This window comes from Lupinus angustifolius, unplaced genomic scaffold (genome assembly GCF_001865875.1).
Source record: "Lupinus angustifolius cultivar Tanjil unplaced genomic scaffold, LupAngTanjil_v1.0 Scaffold_9_44, whole genome shotgun sequence".
Classification (NCBI taxonomy): Eukaryota; Viridiplantae; Streptophyta; class Magnoliopsida; order Fabales; family Fabaceae; genus Lupinus; species Lupinus angustifolius.
The window spans coordinates 16,727-36,987 of NW_017718144.1; the positions used below are offsets into that span (position 1 = coordinate 16,727).

At 31.0% G+C, this 20,261-nt stretch overlaps 1 protein-coding gene across 3 annotated transcripts; it reads right to left on the reverse strand.

The window, feature by feature from the left end:
- Window positions 1-10,899: 10,899 nt before the first annotated feature.
- Window positions 10,900-19,668, reverse strand: LOC109337632 (OTU domain-containing protein DDB_G0284757). 3 transcript variants are annotated; one of them, XM_019574647.1, is made up of 11 exons: window positions 19,404-19,668; window positions 18,627-18,871; window positions 17,918-17,991; window positions 17,176-17,230; window positions 14,650-14,724; window positions 14,124-14,197; window positions 13,960-14,008; window positions 12,259-12,343; window positions 11,620-11,676; window positions 11,415-11,504; window positions 10,900-10,993 (listed from the first exon to the last, which is right to left on the reverse strand). In XM_019574647.1, the coding sequence occupies exons 2-10, from the start codon at window positions 18,789-18,791 to the stop codon at window positions 11,458-11,460; spliced, it is 681 nt and encodes a 226-aa protein (XP_019430192.1). In that variant the 5' UTR covers window positions 18,792-18,871; window positions 19,404-19,668; the 3' UTR covers window positions 10,900-10,993; window positions 11,415-11,457. The 3 variants fall into 3 exon arrangements, with proteins under 3 accessions (XP_019430192.1, XP_019430191.1, XP_019430193.1); XM_019574646.1 differs by having other exon boundaries at window positions 18,627-18,853; window positions 19,404-19,667; XM_019574648.1 differs by lacking the exon at window positions 19,404-19,668 and adding an exon at window positions 19,278-19,368 and having other exon boundaries at window positions 18,627-18,853.
- Between the last annotated feature and the right edge of the window lie 593 nt (window positions 19,669-20,261).

Sequence of the window (20,261 nt, forward strand, 5' to 3'; positions counted from 1 at the left end):
ATATATTTATATTTTAATTTGCAATATATATAAGGATATAAATTCCATATTGTATATGTATAAAATAAAAACACTCTTAACCAATATATATCTTATACATATACTTTAACAAATTGCAAAATTATAAAGTGACAAAAGTCAATGACCAAGAGTAAGACATTACTGCACATATAATACACATATTGCATAACAAAGTCATAAAAGTTTATGCAATGTTTATGTACAAATCTATACTTTAACACATGTTCCAAGAATTCATAATACAAATTACTCATAATTCAAATAAGCAGAAGCGGATAAAAGTTGTCCTCATTATTCCTAAATACCTAATTTTTATAATCAATAGCGGAAGCATAAAAAAACTCAAAATCTAAAAAATTAGGGTTCATAAAAAATTGGGGGAAAACATCTTTAATGGAGAACCATAAAATTCAGAACATAAAGCTCTGATACCACTTGTTAGATATTTCATGATGATTGGTGAAATATCAATCATAGGATCTTCAATCTTATGATTCTCACACATAATATAAAACAATGATATAAAGTCATATCTGAATCCATGTTCTATGATCTACTCCTTTAATATACCTTTTGAGAGAGTTTTGGTATGATGACCTTCCTCAACCAAACCCATAATTCCTTTTGGGACCTTCGTTTTCTATCTGATGGAGAGAGGTGAAAACTATTTGTGATTTGAGTCTTGGGGACCATAACCGTTCCTTATGTGTTAACTTATAACGTTCTCATTATCCCCTATGGGCCAACCGTTTGAGTATTCACTCATTAAGCCCATATCCATTATCAGTTTCAGAAGTCTTATAGGTTGTCATTAATTAGATCACTTGTTTTGTAACCCAAAATAAATAGCCGATATAATTGTATTAAATATATTATTTCGATTTTAATTAGAAATTATGAATTTCTAACCCTCCATACTCACAAAGAGGTGTTTAACATACTAGTTAGCCTTTCCCCCAAAGATCACAAGATCATGTCACACCCTTAATGGAAGGAAGAAATCAAGCCAAGGTTAAACCCCTATAAATATGCTAACAGTAAGAAAACTGAGATTGAAAAAATGATGAAACATATGTTGCAAGAATGTAGGACTGATAATGTAGTGAAGTAACTTGATATTCATTTGAAATTCGATTCATTATTTAATTCAACTAACTTAGTTCATGAATCAAATGGGAAGAAATTCACCTAAAAAATAAGTTTCTTAAATAAACGAATCAAACTTAAACCTAAAAAATGAGTTCCTTAAAAAATGTTTAATATTATTATTATATCACGACCTATTAGGCTTCCGCCTTGTGGGTTAATGGGCTTCCATGCTAAAAAATGTAAAGTCGATGTGAAACAACATAAAAAAGATGTAGAGTTTGTTGAAACAACTTAAAAAAGAAGATATAAAGTCAAAGAAACAACTTACATAGCATATTGAAATATGATAACCTAATACAAATAGATGGAGTGACATCCTCATATTTTTGTTAACAAAGAATTGAAGAAGCAAGCACTGCCAAATCTATTTCATAAATATACAAGTTTCCTAGTTTTGCTAACAAAGAAGCAAGCAAGGTAGGACATATTTAACAAATAAACAAATCTAAGCACGAAAGTGAATAAGGGACAACCAATTTTCTATATGCTATTTTTTATTTATTTATGCTATTTTTTTATTATTTATAGGTTATCATTGCTTAATTTATCTACTTGTTTAGTGTGTCATAGAATTTTTTACACCGTTTTACAAACCTTCATGTCATCTATTTGACTCTAATTGCATTATTTTTTCTTCTTTTTTTTGTTAGTAATACCTTTTTAATTCAACCAAATAATGTAATAAACCATTAAAATAATTTTTTTAACTTGTGAGATGTTTTCAAGAGGCATTACTCTGGTCTTTCAAGATTGAAGAGGGTATGCAGGGACTCTAACATTACGTTGTGACCATCCACAGTATGCTTATCATTATAATTTGTAGTACAAGTGAATCCTACATATCTGTGTAGTCTTTGTTTCTGTAGCAAACTTATTTGTTCTTGGAATTTCCTTTTAAGAGTCACTATTTGTTCTTAACTTGCTTTGTTTTTTCTTCAAAATAATTACATTTAGTGTGATGAATTATGTAAGAAGTGAGAAAAATCTCACCAACCTGACAAAGGCACGAGTCTCCTCCGATAATTTTTTTTATTTTGGTTGTTCTATTTTAATTATTAACTATTTCAAATCTTTGTGCTAATAAATGTTTTTACTGTAGAGATATATCCACTAGCTTCTTAACTCAAACAAGAGCATATTAATAGAATTTGAAACCTTGAAGAGAGTTAAAGAACTCCAAGAAAAGAATGAAAGAAACGATGAAATTGTATTGAATTAATTTGAATGAATTGAATTTACACAGAGGATTTGAGTTTCCTTTTATAGATTAACAAGTATCTACCTCTCTAACTAACTGTCATAATAATTGATACGTGGCAGAATTATATCTTATCATGAAAATAAAGTTGGCTTATTCAATAAGTTATCGAATATAAAAACAAGATGTTAATATTGCCATCAAGGATATGATGCACTTGATGGTGTGCCAGGCACGGTCGCTGTTGCGCCTGGCATGTAATGTTGGCACTGTCACTGGTGTGCCTGACATTACTGTTGGCATGATTATTGGTGAATATGATACATATTGTTGGCACGGTCACTATTGTCTAGTCAGTCATTGATGAATCTTGTCATGATAACGACTTGAGTGTTGGCACGGTAACACCTCAATCAGGCTTGAATCTTGACAAGATGGTGTCTCGGTCAAGCTAGAATGTTGGCATGATTGTGTCTCAGTCTGGCTTGAATGTTGGGACGATGGTGTCTTGGTCATACATGACTCGGTTAGTGGTATCTAGGTGTGCTTGTTGGAACGACCAGCCTCAGTCAAGCTTCCTGGCTTGGCACGCATCTTGGCCATCTTGGCTTGTTACAGTGCAATCCTTTTGGCACATGGCTTGGCATGAATGAGCGACTCCTTGGTTTGCTTTTTGGCAATGTTCATTGTTCGATAATACTCCCCCCACTCCCACCCCACCCCATCCACAAGTTGGGGCACATATATTTAGGAGGTCAAGATTGGAATGAAGTGAAGAATAGTGTTTGGGTCCCAAAGCTTCTTCAGGACATATGCTAATTGTAGGTGACTTGGAACAGACACAAGTTTGATATCATTTCTTGCATATTGCTCTCTTACAATGTGACAATTTAACTCAATATGTTTGGTTCTTTCATGAAAAACAGGGTTAGAAAAAATTTGTAAAGCAGACTGATTATGAAAATATAAGAATGCAACTTTAGAGAAAAAATGTTGCGAATCTTGGAGAAGACAATTAGGCTAAGTAATTTCATAAGTTGTGATAGTTATTACTCTATATTCAACTTCACAAGAACATCTTGAAACAATTTTATGTTTCTTATATTCCCAAGAGATTAATAAATTACCATGATATACGTACAACCCTGAAATAGATCTTCTTGCATTATGACAAGAAGCTCAATCACTATCATTATAGGCTTTAAGTTGAACAATAAAGTTCTTAGGAAAGAATATACCTAATGGAAGAGAACCTTTGATATACTTGGAGATCTTAATAGCAGTAACATGTGTTGATATAATCAACTCACGTGCATTTAAGATAAAGTGTGTCCAAATGACAATTGTGTCCAAAGACCACCATGTCCAATGACATTAAATATATCAATTTGTATCTTGTATACATGTCTACTCATTCAATCATCTGAACTTAGATAATGGTTATGTACATTTATTATGATTATCCAATTATTGGATGATTATTTTGTTGTTAAGAGAAACTAAATACTCTTTAAATACGATGTTTTGCATTCTCAAATCAACTTGCAAATGAAAAAAATATGAATATTTGCACACAAAGAAATAATTAGAATTATTTGTGCAAGTGCGCAATGTCTTATTAAATATTTGAAGTTAATGATCAAGAGAGACATTGTAGATACATCAAGGACGATGAACCCAAATATAGTGAATCCAACATAATTAATATGAAAGCAGACACAGTTCAAGATACAACTAATTCAACGAATAACTTCGTTCTCCTTATCAAGACTCGATGGACTAATGTATTTAATGTTTACTTTAAACGAACACTTTTGAAGACTGTTTAAACATTCTCTGAAATAGTTGAAACTCGTAAATAAAAGGAAGAGGGACATCAAGATACCAAAGGACGTGAGAATATAAGAAAATATAAATAAAGTTCATAGAAACTCTTTAAAAATTGTTTCTTATATATAAATTATATTTTTATAAAATTATAACTTAAGTTCTTTGTAATATATTTGCAAGAGGCATACTAAATTGAGTGAGATAAAGAATTTCGAGTTTGCATTTGTAAATGTTAAGATTTGTTTCTTAATAAGCCATAGAATCAAGTGATTTTATATATTATATACTTAGTGAGTTTTAAAAGATCAACAAACTAACTTTGTTGAGTTAGTAGAGTGGTGAAGAGACTTCATAAGTGAAGAATGCATGATTAAGTTTAGAGGCTAAAGATGCTTGGTCTAGAAAGAATACTTGGTTGTTAGAGCGTGAGGAGACTTTGCGTAAGAGAGAATACTCATATAAAAAGGTGTTGAATACTCGTATGCAATTTGGGAAATCTTTATAGGAGAAGACACTAGACATAACTATTGAAAGTGAACCAAAATAAACTTTTTGTTCTTAATTTATCCGTCTCAAATCTTTTTACTACTTTCAATTATTTCTAACCGTGGGGAGTTGAACTTATTGTGAGTAAACATTAAAAAAACAATTTATATTTAAGAAGGTATTTTGATAGAGATTATATGCACTTGTATTTTCTCTTTTCGTTTAGCATATATATTTCTTGTTATCTTGTGAAGCTCTTCTTCTTTTATACACAAGCTTCAACAAATTCTAAAAAATGTATCAACAATATTCATCATTGTCCATCTAGATTAAATATTAAATGTTTTGGTATGTTGATTCTTATACATAGAAAGTTATTGTTTGAAATCTTTGTGTCTTGGGTCATATTTGGTTCGACACTATAACTAATATTTAGGTTTAAGTAATTGGACGAGAAGACAATACAAAATATAAAATGATAGTTAAAGTCATTGAACGTGGTTGTTGCTAAACACATTTCTATCTAGATGTAATAACTCGTTAAGACAAACATAGTGACTGGAAGCGTTTGAATTAAAATGAAAATAAATATATCATATAATATAGATATTGGATATGTTAAGCAATTTTTCACGCTACTTATGTTCTTTGTAAAAAGTAAATAAGTATGAGTTATACCAACATATCATATTTCAAAGATTCTTCTAATGTATCATTTCTGAGTTTAATGAAATTCGTAGATAGAAAAAGAAGCTCTGTCAAATAGATATTTTTTCTTTCGACCATCTTTCGATTGTTAATACAATATATAAGAACCACTAAAAATTGTTTCTCATCTTTTCATATTCATCAAAAACAAAAATTCATAGATTAATAAGCAAGTTCCACTACGATAATCTTTACTTGAAAAGGATAAAACCACCATTCCAAACATGCCCCAACAATGAGACATGTCATTAACTACTTACCACAACAAGCATGACGTCGCGTACAAAGCACACCTTGGCTATCACTACAATATTTATGACTTTTAGTCACACTTTTTACTTCAACATTTTCTAAAGCATAGGTGTAGTTTGCTGAGTGACGGACCATAGTGGGGTATAGGTGGGGCACTTGCCCCTGGATCTTATTTGTCAAATTTATTATATAATATTTTTTTACCTTTTTTCAAAAAAAAAACTACTGTTTGCAATTTGTGTGGTCATTCTAAAATTTATAGAGTAGTTCTCATACATGTGTAGATGCTCATATTATTTATTATATTATTACTTTAACTTCATAATGATTTACGCTTATGAAATAGACCATAAGGATCACAAATTGTCTTTGTCAAATTTTGTAGCAAATGTCTTAAATCATTTAATATTGACAACGTATATATTTTTGTGCAAAATTCTACATTATGGATCTCAATGAGTAAGAGAAGATTAACTTGATATGTCAATTTCAATATTTTATTATTGATGTCATTAGACATTCAAGTTTGAAAATTTCTCAATCATCTTTAAATTAAATGCAACTTTGACAATAAAGACAATCAAATAAAATTATATAATAAAACAATAATTTATATTAAAAGGGAAACAACATAAATTTTTACCCCTAACTCAATCATTAATAAACATAAGTTGTTAAAAGAACAGAGAACAACACTTTAAATAAATGTACTTTTTTAATGTTTTTAATTATTGAGAATTAATATGAAAATTTGAAACAATTATATATATTTCTTTATATTTTTTTTTTGTTACTTGATTAATCTAATTATAAATTCTAATTAAATATTATTACTCATAAAATTTACATCAAGATTTGTTATTCCATTTTTGTGACCTAGGATTTTCTATCTTGTTAAGGACACGGGATTTAATTGTAGAATCCAGTGTTGCTATAATCCCATTTTGTTGGCCAGAAGTTTAGTAGGATGAAAGAATTTTTGAAGTTTCTTTCGCTGCAATCTCTCTCAATTGCAAGCTTAGTCAAAATAATACGCTGTTTTTTGGATGTCAATAGTCTTACATGTAATTGCTTTAATGTCCTAAGTGAGTTTCATTTCATGGCTTAATATGTGCCTTTATGCCCACTGCTAAGATAGCTTCATGAATGTAATGTTGAGGGGTGAAGCTTCTTGTTTGCTTATAATTCTTGATTTTTTTTGTTATAAATATCTAATTTTGTCCGACCTAAAATATAAAAAAATATTTTTTCCTACAAAAATGTTTTTTTTGATAATAATAAAATAAACAAAAATATCTAATAAAAACAAATCAATGTGATAAAAAGATTTTAATTAAATTTCAATCCAAAAAATAATAGTAAATGAAAGATTACATAAAAGTAATCTGAGGAAGAAAATAATTTTGGATTTCTCACTCATAAAAAATAGTTTAAATGACTTAATAAATTTTTATTGGTCAATATTATTTCAAAATCAACTCCTTCCAATATTTGTTTTCCTTTGCAAATAAAAATATAAAAGTTATTTAACTAACACTTGAATGGCTTGAGATATATTATTTCAAATTAATGAGCAATTGATTGGTTCATGAATCAAATGAGACAAATTGACCTAAAAATTGAGTTCCTTAAATAAATAAGTTGAACTTGTGTTCAATATAGTTCAATTTAATATATATATTGGTATACTTAGAGTGTTCTTTAAAAATATATTATTGGACTTTGACGCATCAATATCATCTTATCATCATGTGTAGACTAAGACACTGGAAAATTGCTAAGATCATTGTTTCCCAAAATGATTTAAAAATCAGTGTCTACCTAAGTTCCAGCAGGATCTCGATTTGCCTTCCTAGTAAATTTAAATTTGGTACTTACCTAGGTGGGATTCCGATTTGTCTTCCTAGTAACTTAAAAATTGGTGTTTACCTAGGTTTTGATAGAATCTCGACCTGCATTCATAGTGATTTATTTCCTAAATTCCGGTAGTATCTCAACATGCATTCTCAACCAATTCTAGTTGTCTCAAGAAAGAACTCAAACTTTGATATGGTAAGTTCTCTCAGTCTTGGCAACATTATTTTTCACTTCTTTACAAGGAATTTACCATGATAACTCGCAAACATAGATTAGCTTGCTATCCGCTAAATAACAAGTACAAAGAGTTAGTTGTGAAAATCAATTTGTTTTAGCCCAAAATACCCAACAACAAAAAATTTCCAAAAAAAAAATGTTTGTAATAATATAATAAAATAAAAAACATAAATATCTAATGAAAATGTTTTAATCAGATTTGACTCCAAAAAATAATAATAAATGAAAGATTTTATTTCAAAAAATAATTTGAGGAATAAAATATTTTTGAATTTCTCACTCGTAAAAAAATGGTTTGAATGACTTAATAAGTATTTATTGGTTAAGGACCACCTCAAAGTCAACTTCCCCTCCTAATTTTTATTCTCATTTACAAATAAAAATAAAAAAAGTATTTAACGAACACTTAATTGCTTAGTAATAGAAGGACACTAATTCAAATTAATTTCCGCCACTAATTTTAGTTTTCTTTTTAAAATTAAAAAAAATATTAAGTGACTTACATTTTTTTTAAAACATGTGTGTTTTTCATTGATTTTCACTTTTTTATTTAAATAAAAAAATTATTCTAATCATTTTTTTTGTGAACTTATAAAAAAATCAAATAATTATTTTTACTCACATGTAGGTAGTACAGTAGTTTTTGAGATTTTATAAAGTTGCCATAAAATTTCTATTCATAAAGAGCATTTCAGGTACTTCTAATTTTAAGTGGCACCAATATTTTTTTACTCATAAGTATCACAATAATATTCTAAGGTTGAAAGTAATCTTGCACTCACTATTCAAATTTTAAATAAAATGGATTGATTATAGATTTGATTATGAATAAAAAATAAAAATGTTTATGGAAATTATTTCTTTTATATTTCAACATGTGTCAAAACACCCTTTAAATAGATGTTTCAGTACAAAGCAAAAGATACCAAAAAATAGAGAAGCTTAGAAAGAGAGAAATACAAAAACACCAAAAAAATACAAGGAGAACTTAGTAGGTTATATCATCCCCTTTTCCCTATAACATCATTCATGTATCGGTCCCCCTCCCTTTTGTTTGCTACACACACCACTTATGCATTTCCTCTCCTTTTAATAGTTAAAATGGTGATTATGTTTCTAGTTTTTAATAAAGATTGATTATGGTATAATAACAAGTTTTCTATAATAAAATATTTCATCTTACTTAATGACTAAATTTTCAAATAATAAATAACGATGGAGGAAGGTCATGCTTCACTTCTTTATCCTCAAATCATCTTGAATGATTATATCCCAATATTTTCATTCTTAAAGTGAAATATCAAATAAAAATTTTCCTATAAGTAAATAATTGTAAAACAAAGAACAAATATTTGGTAACTGCAAAAAAAAAAAAGCAAACAAATATTTTCTCAAATATAAAATTAAAAAATAAGAAATGTCGCAAATATTTATTTCTTTTCCTCAACTTATCCTTTGGGCGGTTGCCCTATATTGTTTTTGCTCCTAAAAATAATTAAAATATACCACAACCAACAAACATTTGTCTGTTAAAGAACTATATAGTCTTAATTCTTTAATACTTAAGGAGAAACATAAAAGTAAGATTCTATATTGTCAGCAAAAAAAATAAAAAAATTATTCTTTTTAATAATAATAAATATTTAAACAAGCCAATGATATAAAAGAAATCACACAATTAGTAAGGATATTATCTTATATGGATGGATGATGTGCTAATATATTCTCTAATTTATAACTGATTTTGAATGTAGATCTCTAATTTAAAAGAACAGTTAACTTTAATGTTTTAACCGCAGAAAATATGGTGAAGATTCTAGATGTTAGAATGTTGGATTATGATTCACAAAGGTATATTAACGTGCATATGGATAAGGAAACAAAGATAGAAATGTGAAATTTTCTGCATCGCTGCAAACAATGTCTAGTAAGGCTCTCCAAAGGCCATTTAAGTAGTATATTAGTGATGATTCTATTGCTTCAGAAAATGGTTATGCATCTGGTGATAATGATAAGGAACAAAGTTTGACAAGATACTGTTATCGTGTAATGACTTTTAGTAATTCAGTATAGAAAATGTAGAGATGGAAATCGTTTGAAATGATTTAAAAAACAAAAATAGATAGAAAATGATAAATTCAAAAAACCGGAACTAGAAAATCTACCAGCAACTATTAAGTCAAGGAGTGTTTAAATTATGCATATAAAAGATACTATATGTGGAATGATTCATCATGATCGTCTCCAGCTCTATTACTAAGAGTTTAAGAGTATCTCTTCACCTTATTGTAACGAACTTATTTCTATTGGAGTTATGTAATTATTTTCTCCCAACAAGCGTTACTCTAAAGAATTAAATCCTTAACCTTTGGTGTAATATAATATACGACGATCCAGAAAGACTTTATATCCCACTAAATCACCACCCTTTAGTTACTTCAGCTCTACTTTAAAACAGTAATGTAAATAACAGTATATACTTCATACTTCCTATGCATAATATTTTCTCTTCCTTTTTCTGTTTATTTTTCTTCTCAATAGTGCTCTCTCCATTGCCTTTACAAAGATATGAAAGATTTTTGTTTATCACATAATGATACACCTCTAACCAAAACTTACCCCCATTTACGAATGACATTCTCATTTTTTCCTACATCTAATTTTATACGTACTTTATAACAATCATTTTGTCATAGCTTTTAAAAGCACCTAGTTTTATACTTAATAAGTTATGCATTTATAACCTCAGTTAATAAGCTAACACACGAAACTCAACCTACAAACTAGGAACTTGTGTAGCTTACTTATTAGTTAAACTAATCAAGTAGTTCAATTCAATCTAACTTACCAACTTCAAACTTTAGGCTTCTAGTTTAAGCTTTTGACTAACCTAATAGAATCTTGATGCTGTATAGCTTAATTAAATGAGCCAACTCAATGCAATTTAATATCATTTTATTATGCAAACCAATTACCAATACAATTTTCAGGGAAATCAAAGGTGAATTAAATGGTACACACTTCAGTATAAAAATTATACTGTATTTTCCTCCCGACAAATACACCAATTTTCAGTATTTAAATTACTTTCATAAACTGAAAAAAAAAATGTACAATACCCAATTTGCATTATTAAGGGATACCTAATATTTCTATTCTTAGGCTTGGAAGCATGGAGCTGATGGCTGAAAGATCAATGGATGAACCACTGATTAGAGTCTTCAAGCATGAAGGTGGTAGCAATGATATATGTAACTACAAAATAATAGTTAAACACAGCCATAAGGGTGTTTTTCAAAGTTCAGTTGAAGTTCACAAAAGCAAGTTAGAGCCAAATGAGGAAGAATTTGTTTACACCTAAATTAAGTTACACTTAATTTCATTCATTTATTTTTTAAATCTAATGGACCAAAAAGGTGAGTGAAAAAGGTGATAAGAGAGAAAAAGAAATATCTTACATGACTTTTAAGTTTCATCCCTTTGGTCCATTGGATTTAAAAAAAATGAATTAATGAAATTAAGTGTAAGTAGTATAACTTAATTTAGGTTTAAACGGATCCCTCCTAGTCAAATATACCCAAAATAAAAAATGAGTTGATTCCCAAAATTGAAAATTGAGATGTATATTTGGCAAAGCTCAATAGTTGAATGGGAAATTTGTGAATTTTTTCCTTACATTTAACACAACAGCACATGTTCATGCTTACACTCTATTTCTCCTAGAACAACCAATGTTTCCTTCTTGGTTTATGTTGGATTGGTGCATCTACAACAAAAAGAAGAAAACAGATTAATACCTACAAGGCTGCTATATTTATGTTCAATAACTGAAGTATTTCAAATTCATATATGACCAAGGATAAAGTTTTATGGTGAAAAACCTCGAATTTCATATAGTGAATTGTAATGAACCTCAGACCAGAAGCTTAACCACAACTCTGCATGAAAGTCAAGGGAAAGAAAGGAATAAGAGGATACTACTGAAAATTTCAAAATTAAAGATTGGAGAGGTTCTAAAGTAAATGCACAAATATACAATTCAAATGTGCTGGTCCTTTTTTTATATCCCATTTGAAGCTCATATGCATATCTGCAATTCTCTTGATTTTGCTCTTTTATGATCTCATGAAGTTTTTTATGGACATTGGACTGTAGATTTTTAATTATTATATCCTTGACTTTAAAAGATAGCACCAACTCGTGAACTTATGGAATTAATTACAAGAGGCTTGTAGTTTACAGCTATCGCGACCCAATTTTCGGTTGGAAGACCGGCTCAGCAACTCACATTATGGAAAAAATAACTTTTTTCGGAACCACAAACTAGTTCAAAATATTTCAGGGAGGGCCATGTATGAATACCTCTGATGCATAACCTTCCTCAAGATTACATATTAGAAAACTTATAGAAAATATTTTAGGCCAAGGTCACTGCTATAAAGCTCGACCTGTGCATATTTTCGTAAAACTTAAAAGATTGATGAACTGTTAATGTAAATGAGCCTTTGAGGTTATCTTACCACGCTTAGGTGCTTGGTATAAAGGCATAATTTCAATGAAACAAGTGTCTCTGAATGATGTCAACAGGCATATCTTTGCTGCAAACTGCATGGAAAACAAGAAACATAGTATTATATAATGACATTAATACACAAATATCAAATCCTATTTAACAAACAGTAGATGTAAGTCCCAGAATTTAACGTAATCAAGCAAAAAGCTGAGAAATTTGAGAATACAACTCCAAATTTCTGTGATATAGAACCATTGCATGGACTCTAATGGAAAAATAATTCAACAACATTGCATTGCTATAACATCAACATTGTAATTATTGTGATTGTATTTTATTTCTCCCTTTAATATTAAAGTTGAGCATAAACAGGGTCTGCATTTTAGATGGGTAATTAAAATGTGGCCAAGCCAGACATGATTGACGAGTTTAGCATACCTAGAAAAGTCGTGTCATTGCGCTTCAATATGGTATTAAATTTATATAAAGTACATTATATTCAGTTAACCATCACTATCATGTCAAGAAAAGTCTTGATAAAAGTAATTTGACTAAGTCACGAGATCAACATTCTGATTATGTGCAAATCAATTAGTTCACTTTGGATTCCTGCTTCACAACACATGCCCTTACTTATATGGTAGTTTCCCTAAAATTACATATAATTGTACATTTTTATTAAACTCCAAATAAGAGGCTAGAATTAAAAAAAGGTGGGCCCAGTGCACGAGGCTCCTATTTAGTGAGGTCTGAGGAGAGCAGATGTACGCAGCCTTATCCCACAAGAGGAGAGACTGTTTCTAGGATTTGAACCCGTGACCTTATGGTTACTAAGCAACAACCTTTTCGGTGCCCCACACTCATCCTCTAAAGACACGCATTAAAAAAAGGACTGCCCAGTGCACCAAACTCCCACTTAGTTAGGCCTGAGGATGGTAGTTGTACGCAGCCTTACCTCCACAAGCGGAGAGGCTATTTCCAAGATTTGAACCCATGACCCAGTCACTATGCAACATTCTTACCATTGCGTCAAACTGACATGTATTTTTACAATACAAATAAGAGGCTAGAATTACAAGGCTAAAAAATGAATCTTCCTACAAGTATTTATACAATACAGATTACAGAAGTTATTTCAAGTCAAGGAAGAGATAAACGGTCATCAAGATCTACTAGAGTATTCTCTCCAAGAAAAGGGAAAATCTACTAAACTGTGGAATTAACCTATAGAAATCCCCCTTCCCTCCACCAAAACAGATTAAACACAAACACAAAATTATATTAAAAAAACAAATTAAAAATGAACTTAGGCATATTACAGGTTACCAGAGGTTCAATAACTTAAACGCAAAATTTATGGTTCTGTGAATCATACTAGACAATATGTACCATATCAACGTAAGAAATTGAATATAATTCATACATCAATGTCAATCATTACCATTACACAAAATGACCATATTAGCTCATTAACATTATTAACAGTACCTGAATTTCAACAAACTACTGTTCTTTTATGATAGAATAAAACCGTAATACCTATCACAAACTTCATTAACTGGGGTTTTGTTTTGCTGTAAGACTATTCCTTGAGTTAAAAATGATCAAATAGGACTTTTCATCTTAGTATGGAGAACAAGAAAGGAATGAAATTGTAATCAATTGAAAGCAACTCGTAAAACTACCAAACTATTTGAGCACATCAAACCTTATCAGCAGCAGCCTGCAAGGTAACATGATCCCCCCACTCTCCACATCTGTCAGGTGGTAGATAGAATGTGAATCAGTAAGATCAATGAAAATGGCAATAAAATAACTCACTAATGTCACTCATTTCATGCATAAGCAATAGTTCATCCAGAAGATACCTACTTTGCCATTTTCTTGTAATATCGCTTATACTTCATTGGTACATAGCATTCATACAAGGACCGGTGATCTTTGATCTGGCAAAGAGTAATTTATGCAAATTAGCATCTCAAACTATCTATTTGCATTGTTTGATAGAACTAATATATTTTGAATTGATCCACCCTCTAGAACCAAAGGATTTGCACCTCTTCCATCATATGTGATTTAAAAATATAACAAATTTATTCAAGCATGACTCATATTGCACTGCAAGTGAACCAACATCTCATACCACTTTTAACTTTCTGTTCTTTTAGGATATTTTTTAACTCTTTCAATGGTTAATATTTAGATACTGCAGGCATTGTTGGGAAGCAATTTTCAACTTAACTCGGACATTAAAGAACCGAAAGCTCCTTTAATCCCTTCCCCCAACCCTTTTGAGAATGTAATCACTAATCATCAATCTATCAACACACCAGCAAATTGAAATCAATTTATCAACTATCAGAACCCAAGAAAGCACATGTACTCAAGGCATACATACCTGTTTTCCGATCTCCTTTCTAACATATTTATGGTGTTCAGATGACCTAAAAAGCTGATCCGAAAGTGCACGGAACTGCCACATAGAGAAATTCATTAATAAAGATTCACAAGAATCATATGATAGAAACTGGATCAACTGATAACAGAAAAAGAAAGTAGTTTTATTGACGAATTCTCAACTGAGAAATGGATACCCTGGTTGAGTAGAGGAGTACAGTTATTGCCTAACCCTCCAGAATAATCAGTAGTCTCTGGTTTCTCCCAACTACTTTATAATCGACCGTCTTCCCTCCTAGTCCTATTTATATCTTCTAACTCTCAACTAACACAGTCAGGTACTAACTGCATTAGATCCTGGTTTATTAAAGTCTAAGTTCTGGCCCATTCTTCTCTTGTACACTTATCGATAGGAGTTCTAACAATACTTCCCCCAAACAGATTCACCTGGAAACTATTGTTGTATTGTAGCAAAGTCCTCCTAAGTGGCCTCAAAGTCAGGGACACCTTCCCATTGGATGAGAACCTCAGTACTACCAGCAGTGTTGTCGATGGCGAATGACAGCCCATGGCGTTTGCCAAAGTTCTGCCATCATGGCGTTGTGGATGGCATTGCAAGCAAATAGAGGACGTCATCATAGTAGTTGACAAAAATTAATTAAAAAATATAGTACATAAAGTAAAAGCTAAAAGAATATTAATAATAGCATAGGCCACATAACAACGTCACGGTAAAATTGTATTTAACCGATTCCACCTATTAGACTGAACTTGACATCACATTTTAACTCAAACATGAGGCATTAGATATGAGTTTAGTTGAATTGGGCATAACAAATGTGTTAATGAAAGTTATGCATTAATATCAAATGATATATCCTTTAAAAAAATATTAAATAATTTTAAATTTAAATAATAATTTTTTAATATCATACGGGTCAGCCCACCATAACCCGCAACCTGCTTAGGGCGGGTTCGGGCTGCAATTTGATATACATAAATTGTGTCCGGGCTTTTTATCCCGAACCCTATACAGGCTAAACTGTTCAGATAGCCCATTTTGACAGGTCTACACCCTAGGATCAATTGCTTTGATACCGATTGATAGAAATTGGATCAATTGAAGAAGAATTGATTACAGAAGAAGAAAGAATTAGTTTTATTGATGAATTAACAACTGCGAAACGGATACCATAACTGAGTAGAGGATTAGTTATTGCCTTAACCCTCAAGGACTATTCGGGAGTACAGTTATTGCCTAACCCTCCAGAATAATCAGTAGTCTCTGGTTTCTCCCAACTACTTTATAATCGACCGTCTTCCCTCCTAGTCCTATTTATATCTTCTAACTCTCAACTAACACAGTCAGGTACTAACTGCATTAGATCCTGGTTTATTAAAGTCTAAGTTCTGGCCCATTCTTCTCTTGTACACTTATCGATAGGAGTTCTAACAATACTTCCCCCAAACAGATTCACCTGGAAACTATTGTTGTATTGTAGCAAAGTCCTCCTAAGTGGCCTCAAAGTCAGGGACACCTTCCCATTGGATGAGAACCTCAGTACTACCAGCAGTGTTGTCGATGGCGAATGACAGCCCATGGCGTTTGCCAAAGTTCTGCCATCATGGCGTTGTGGATGGCATTGCAAGCAAATAGAGGACGTCATCATAGTAGTTGACAAAAATTAATTAAAAAATATAGTACATAAAGTAAAAGCTAAAAGAATATTAATAATAGCATAGGCCACATAACAACGTCACGGTAAAATTGTATTTAACCGATTCCACCTATTAGACTGAACTTGACATCACATTTTAACTCAAACATGAGGCATTAGATATGAGTTTAGTTGAATTGGGCATAACAAATGTGTTAATGAAAGTTATGCATTAATATCAAATGATATATCCTTTAAAAAAATATTAAATAATTTTAAATTTAAATAATAATTTTTTAATATCATACGGGTCAGCCCACCATAACCCGCAACCTGCTTAGGGCGGGTTCGGGCTGCAATTTGATATACATAAATTGTGTCCGGGCTTTTTATCCCGAACCCTATACAGGCTAAACTGTTCAGATAGCCCATTTTGACAGGTCTACACCCTAGGATCAATTGCTTTGATACCGATTGATAGAAATTGGATCAATTGAAGAAGAATTGATTACAGAAGAAGAAAGAATTAGTTTTATTGATGAATTAACAACTGCGAAACGGATACCATAACTGAGTAGAGGATTAGTTATTGCCTTAACCCTCAAGGACTATTCGGGAGTCCCCTAGTCTCTTCCAAGTTCCAACTACTTTCCAGTTTCTAAATAACCCCCCCCCCCCCTCCTTCCCTCCTACTCTTATTTACATCTTTAAACTCAGCTGACACAATCAATTAGACTAACTAACTACTAAATTAGATCTCAGTTACTAAGTTTTGGATCATTCTTCTTTCTTCTCTTGTACACATATCTGATAGGGAGCCTAACATCATGCTGATAAACTATTTAAACTATTGCTATATAAATGTCTACCTGGCAATTTCCATCTCCAGAGACTTTAACTTCACATAGACCATAGATGTTCAACCTTCAAAAAGTGAGAGAATGATATAATACCTCCACCATAGTAAGAATGAGTATATAAGATTTTACCAGCTAGGAATTCCTCAGTATTTTGCAAATCTAGATGTCTATGACATATTAGTAAGTAAGTTGCAAACAGTAAAAGGCAAAAGCAACAGAGAAAGTATTAAAAATCCCTGAATGTTGAGATCCAAATAATGATACCATAGGTAATCCACATGCAGATTATATTTGATTTAACCATACAATTTGTCTTCCCCATTTCTCTTATAAAGCTTCGAAAAATGGCTACATAGTGCCCTTATAAATAGTTTTTATGGCCATATATTGCCCAAGTCAATAATTTATATGGCAGCTATTTGGTATTATTTTGCTAGCCACAAAGCAGAATGGTGCCTAAAAATGCCAGTACATGCCTATATTTAGGGTCTACATTCTCTTGACTATCTGGGACAACATGTCTTTACCTAAGTGATTCTCATTTGAACACCGAATGTGTACATACTGTTTCTGCTTTTTTTCTTAATTAAGAAAAAATATACCTAATATATTTTGTAATGCTTTAACATAGTGACTTTATGCTGCTGCTCATTAATTTAATACTCATGCCTTTCTACAAGCTTCAAACTTTGGGATCCTTAAGAAATATATGGATTTCATATAACTAAAAAAGGAAACATATAGGTGATACCTCTGAAGAAGACGTTGATGGTCCATACTAGCATCACTCATGTTGGGGATGAAGGAATTTATCCGGGGCACATGCTGAAATTTCCAGAACATGGAATTAAAAGAAATTCATAAAAACATAATTGTTTAGTTTAGATATAGCAACTGCTTTTTATTAAAACGGAAGTGTGCCTTTAGAAAAGCCTACTTCTCTATGGGATGAAAGATTGATAATGCAGACAAAGGCAGGAAGCAAATACAGAATAGTATTCTTTTGTTTAGAAGGAATTTAGGATGAGAGGTGGCTGTCTCATCCCAAGGTCAGGGCAGGTCCCTAGGCTCAACTGGTAATGATAGGGGTACTTGTAGATAATTCATCAATAATACGCCCAGAAAGGATTTGCATTCCAGACAACTTGGTACAATTCACCCTTACCAGCTGTACCAACCATTGTCGGAAAAATGGAGTGTAATATGAAAACACCAAGAACATAACCCCATTTTTTGTAGAAGAACATTAAAGTGGTAAAATGTATTACTTCCATTCAATTACATTCAAGTGATAAATGTGTAGGTGTATAATTTTCTTAATAACGGATTTTAAAAGTGTAAATCAAAACTAATACCTAAATTAAACATCAGCTTGGTATGACCATGATTAGTACTAAAATCAACTTCAAAAGGATTTGTCAAATAATTCAGCAACTGAGAAAAAAAGTAAGACTTCTTACAGGAACAGGTGCCAAATTCGTAAGGCGTCTACCAACTGCACCATCCGATTTTGCATACTCTTCTGACAGAACAAGAGCAATCATCCCGTCGTCCTCAATATCTTGCTGACTATTACGAGAAGTCGAACTGGAACTTTCACCACTATATTGAGTTCCGTTCATCATATCGCGAGTTGGCAATCACTATAGGCTTCAACCTAAGGTACAACAATCCTCTCCTACCAAACCTGCAGTAATTGAAAGACCTGAACTATCATCATAATTACACAAACTTACATCTTTAGTCCTCGTTCACACAAAGCATGATTAGAACACTCAACCAAGCAAGACAGACATGACAAAAAATTGAGACACAAACTGAGATTAGAATTAAAAGTAGTGACAAAAAATAAAAAGAAAAGTTACCATACCCAAAAAAGACCTATGGCATAGTTAATTAATCATAAACCCATTTATTTGGTTTTTTCTTAACATCAAAATATTCATCAATATTGATCATAAGTGATAAATAGGCAGAACCAAAACGGGTTTAGCTTGAATTCTGAGAAACCCATTTATTTATACAATTGACATGGCGTAGGTTTTAACATCTATAAAATCAGATCGGTGATTTTTTTTATTAGAATTAAAATAAGGGAAAATACTACTTACCATTACCCAGAACCAGAAGCATAAAAAGATGGATAATGAACACAATTCAGTGCTAAACAATGAAGATAGAAAATGAAAAAATAAATGAAGAAAAGAAGAGAAATAAATAATTATATATATATATACCTGTGATTCTTTTGCTGCAATTAAATTAGTAGTTGTAAATTAAAATCAAATTATGAAAGAATCATGTTTGTGAAAGAAAGAAAGAGGGGTTTGGTTTGAAACTAGGGTTTGTGGTTTGGGTGAAAAATTGATAGCAACAAAATGTCAATGGTTGGTTGTTGCAGAGAGACGATAATCTAGCGCGATGAATGTATCAGATTTTCGGACGCGTTTCTTTCTCTTACCAGCTCTCACAAAATTTATTTTATTTTAAGTAACTAAATAGTATGAATCACATCAACCAAACACTTGATATAAGATTTCATTTATTCCTTAAGTTTCAAATTTTGTATTCTTGAAAATGATAACTATTAAGATTTCATTCCAAAATGGATTAATTATTTATTTATAGGATAAGAAGTATTATTGATAATTTGGACAAAATTTATGGGGTTTGTTCGCACTTATTGGGCGAACAAGGCATATAAAATGTGTTCATCCGTCCTAAAATGTTCGCAGATCATGTTATATTCGCCCGCAAGCATTTCTAATGGGCAAATCAGGCGACCGACGTGTATTATTTGATAAAATATTGAACATCATATATGCAAATGTATATATATTTTGTCGAATGTGAGAAAGTTAGTTTTATTTGTTATGTATTCATTTGTATATTGAATGTAAGAAACTATTATTATTTTCTTATTATGTAAATACATTTGTATTTTCTATATTATATATATGCATATTATTATTCCCTTTATATTTTGTACAGATTATGTGCTATGGCATATTTTATATTATATATTGCATTTATATTTTGTGTGTATTATTCAATTTGTATGATTATTTATTATAATAAATATATTTGTACGTAAA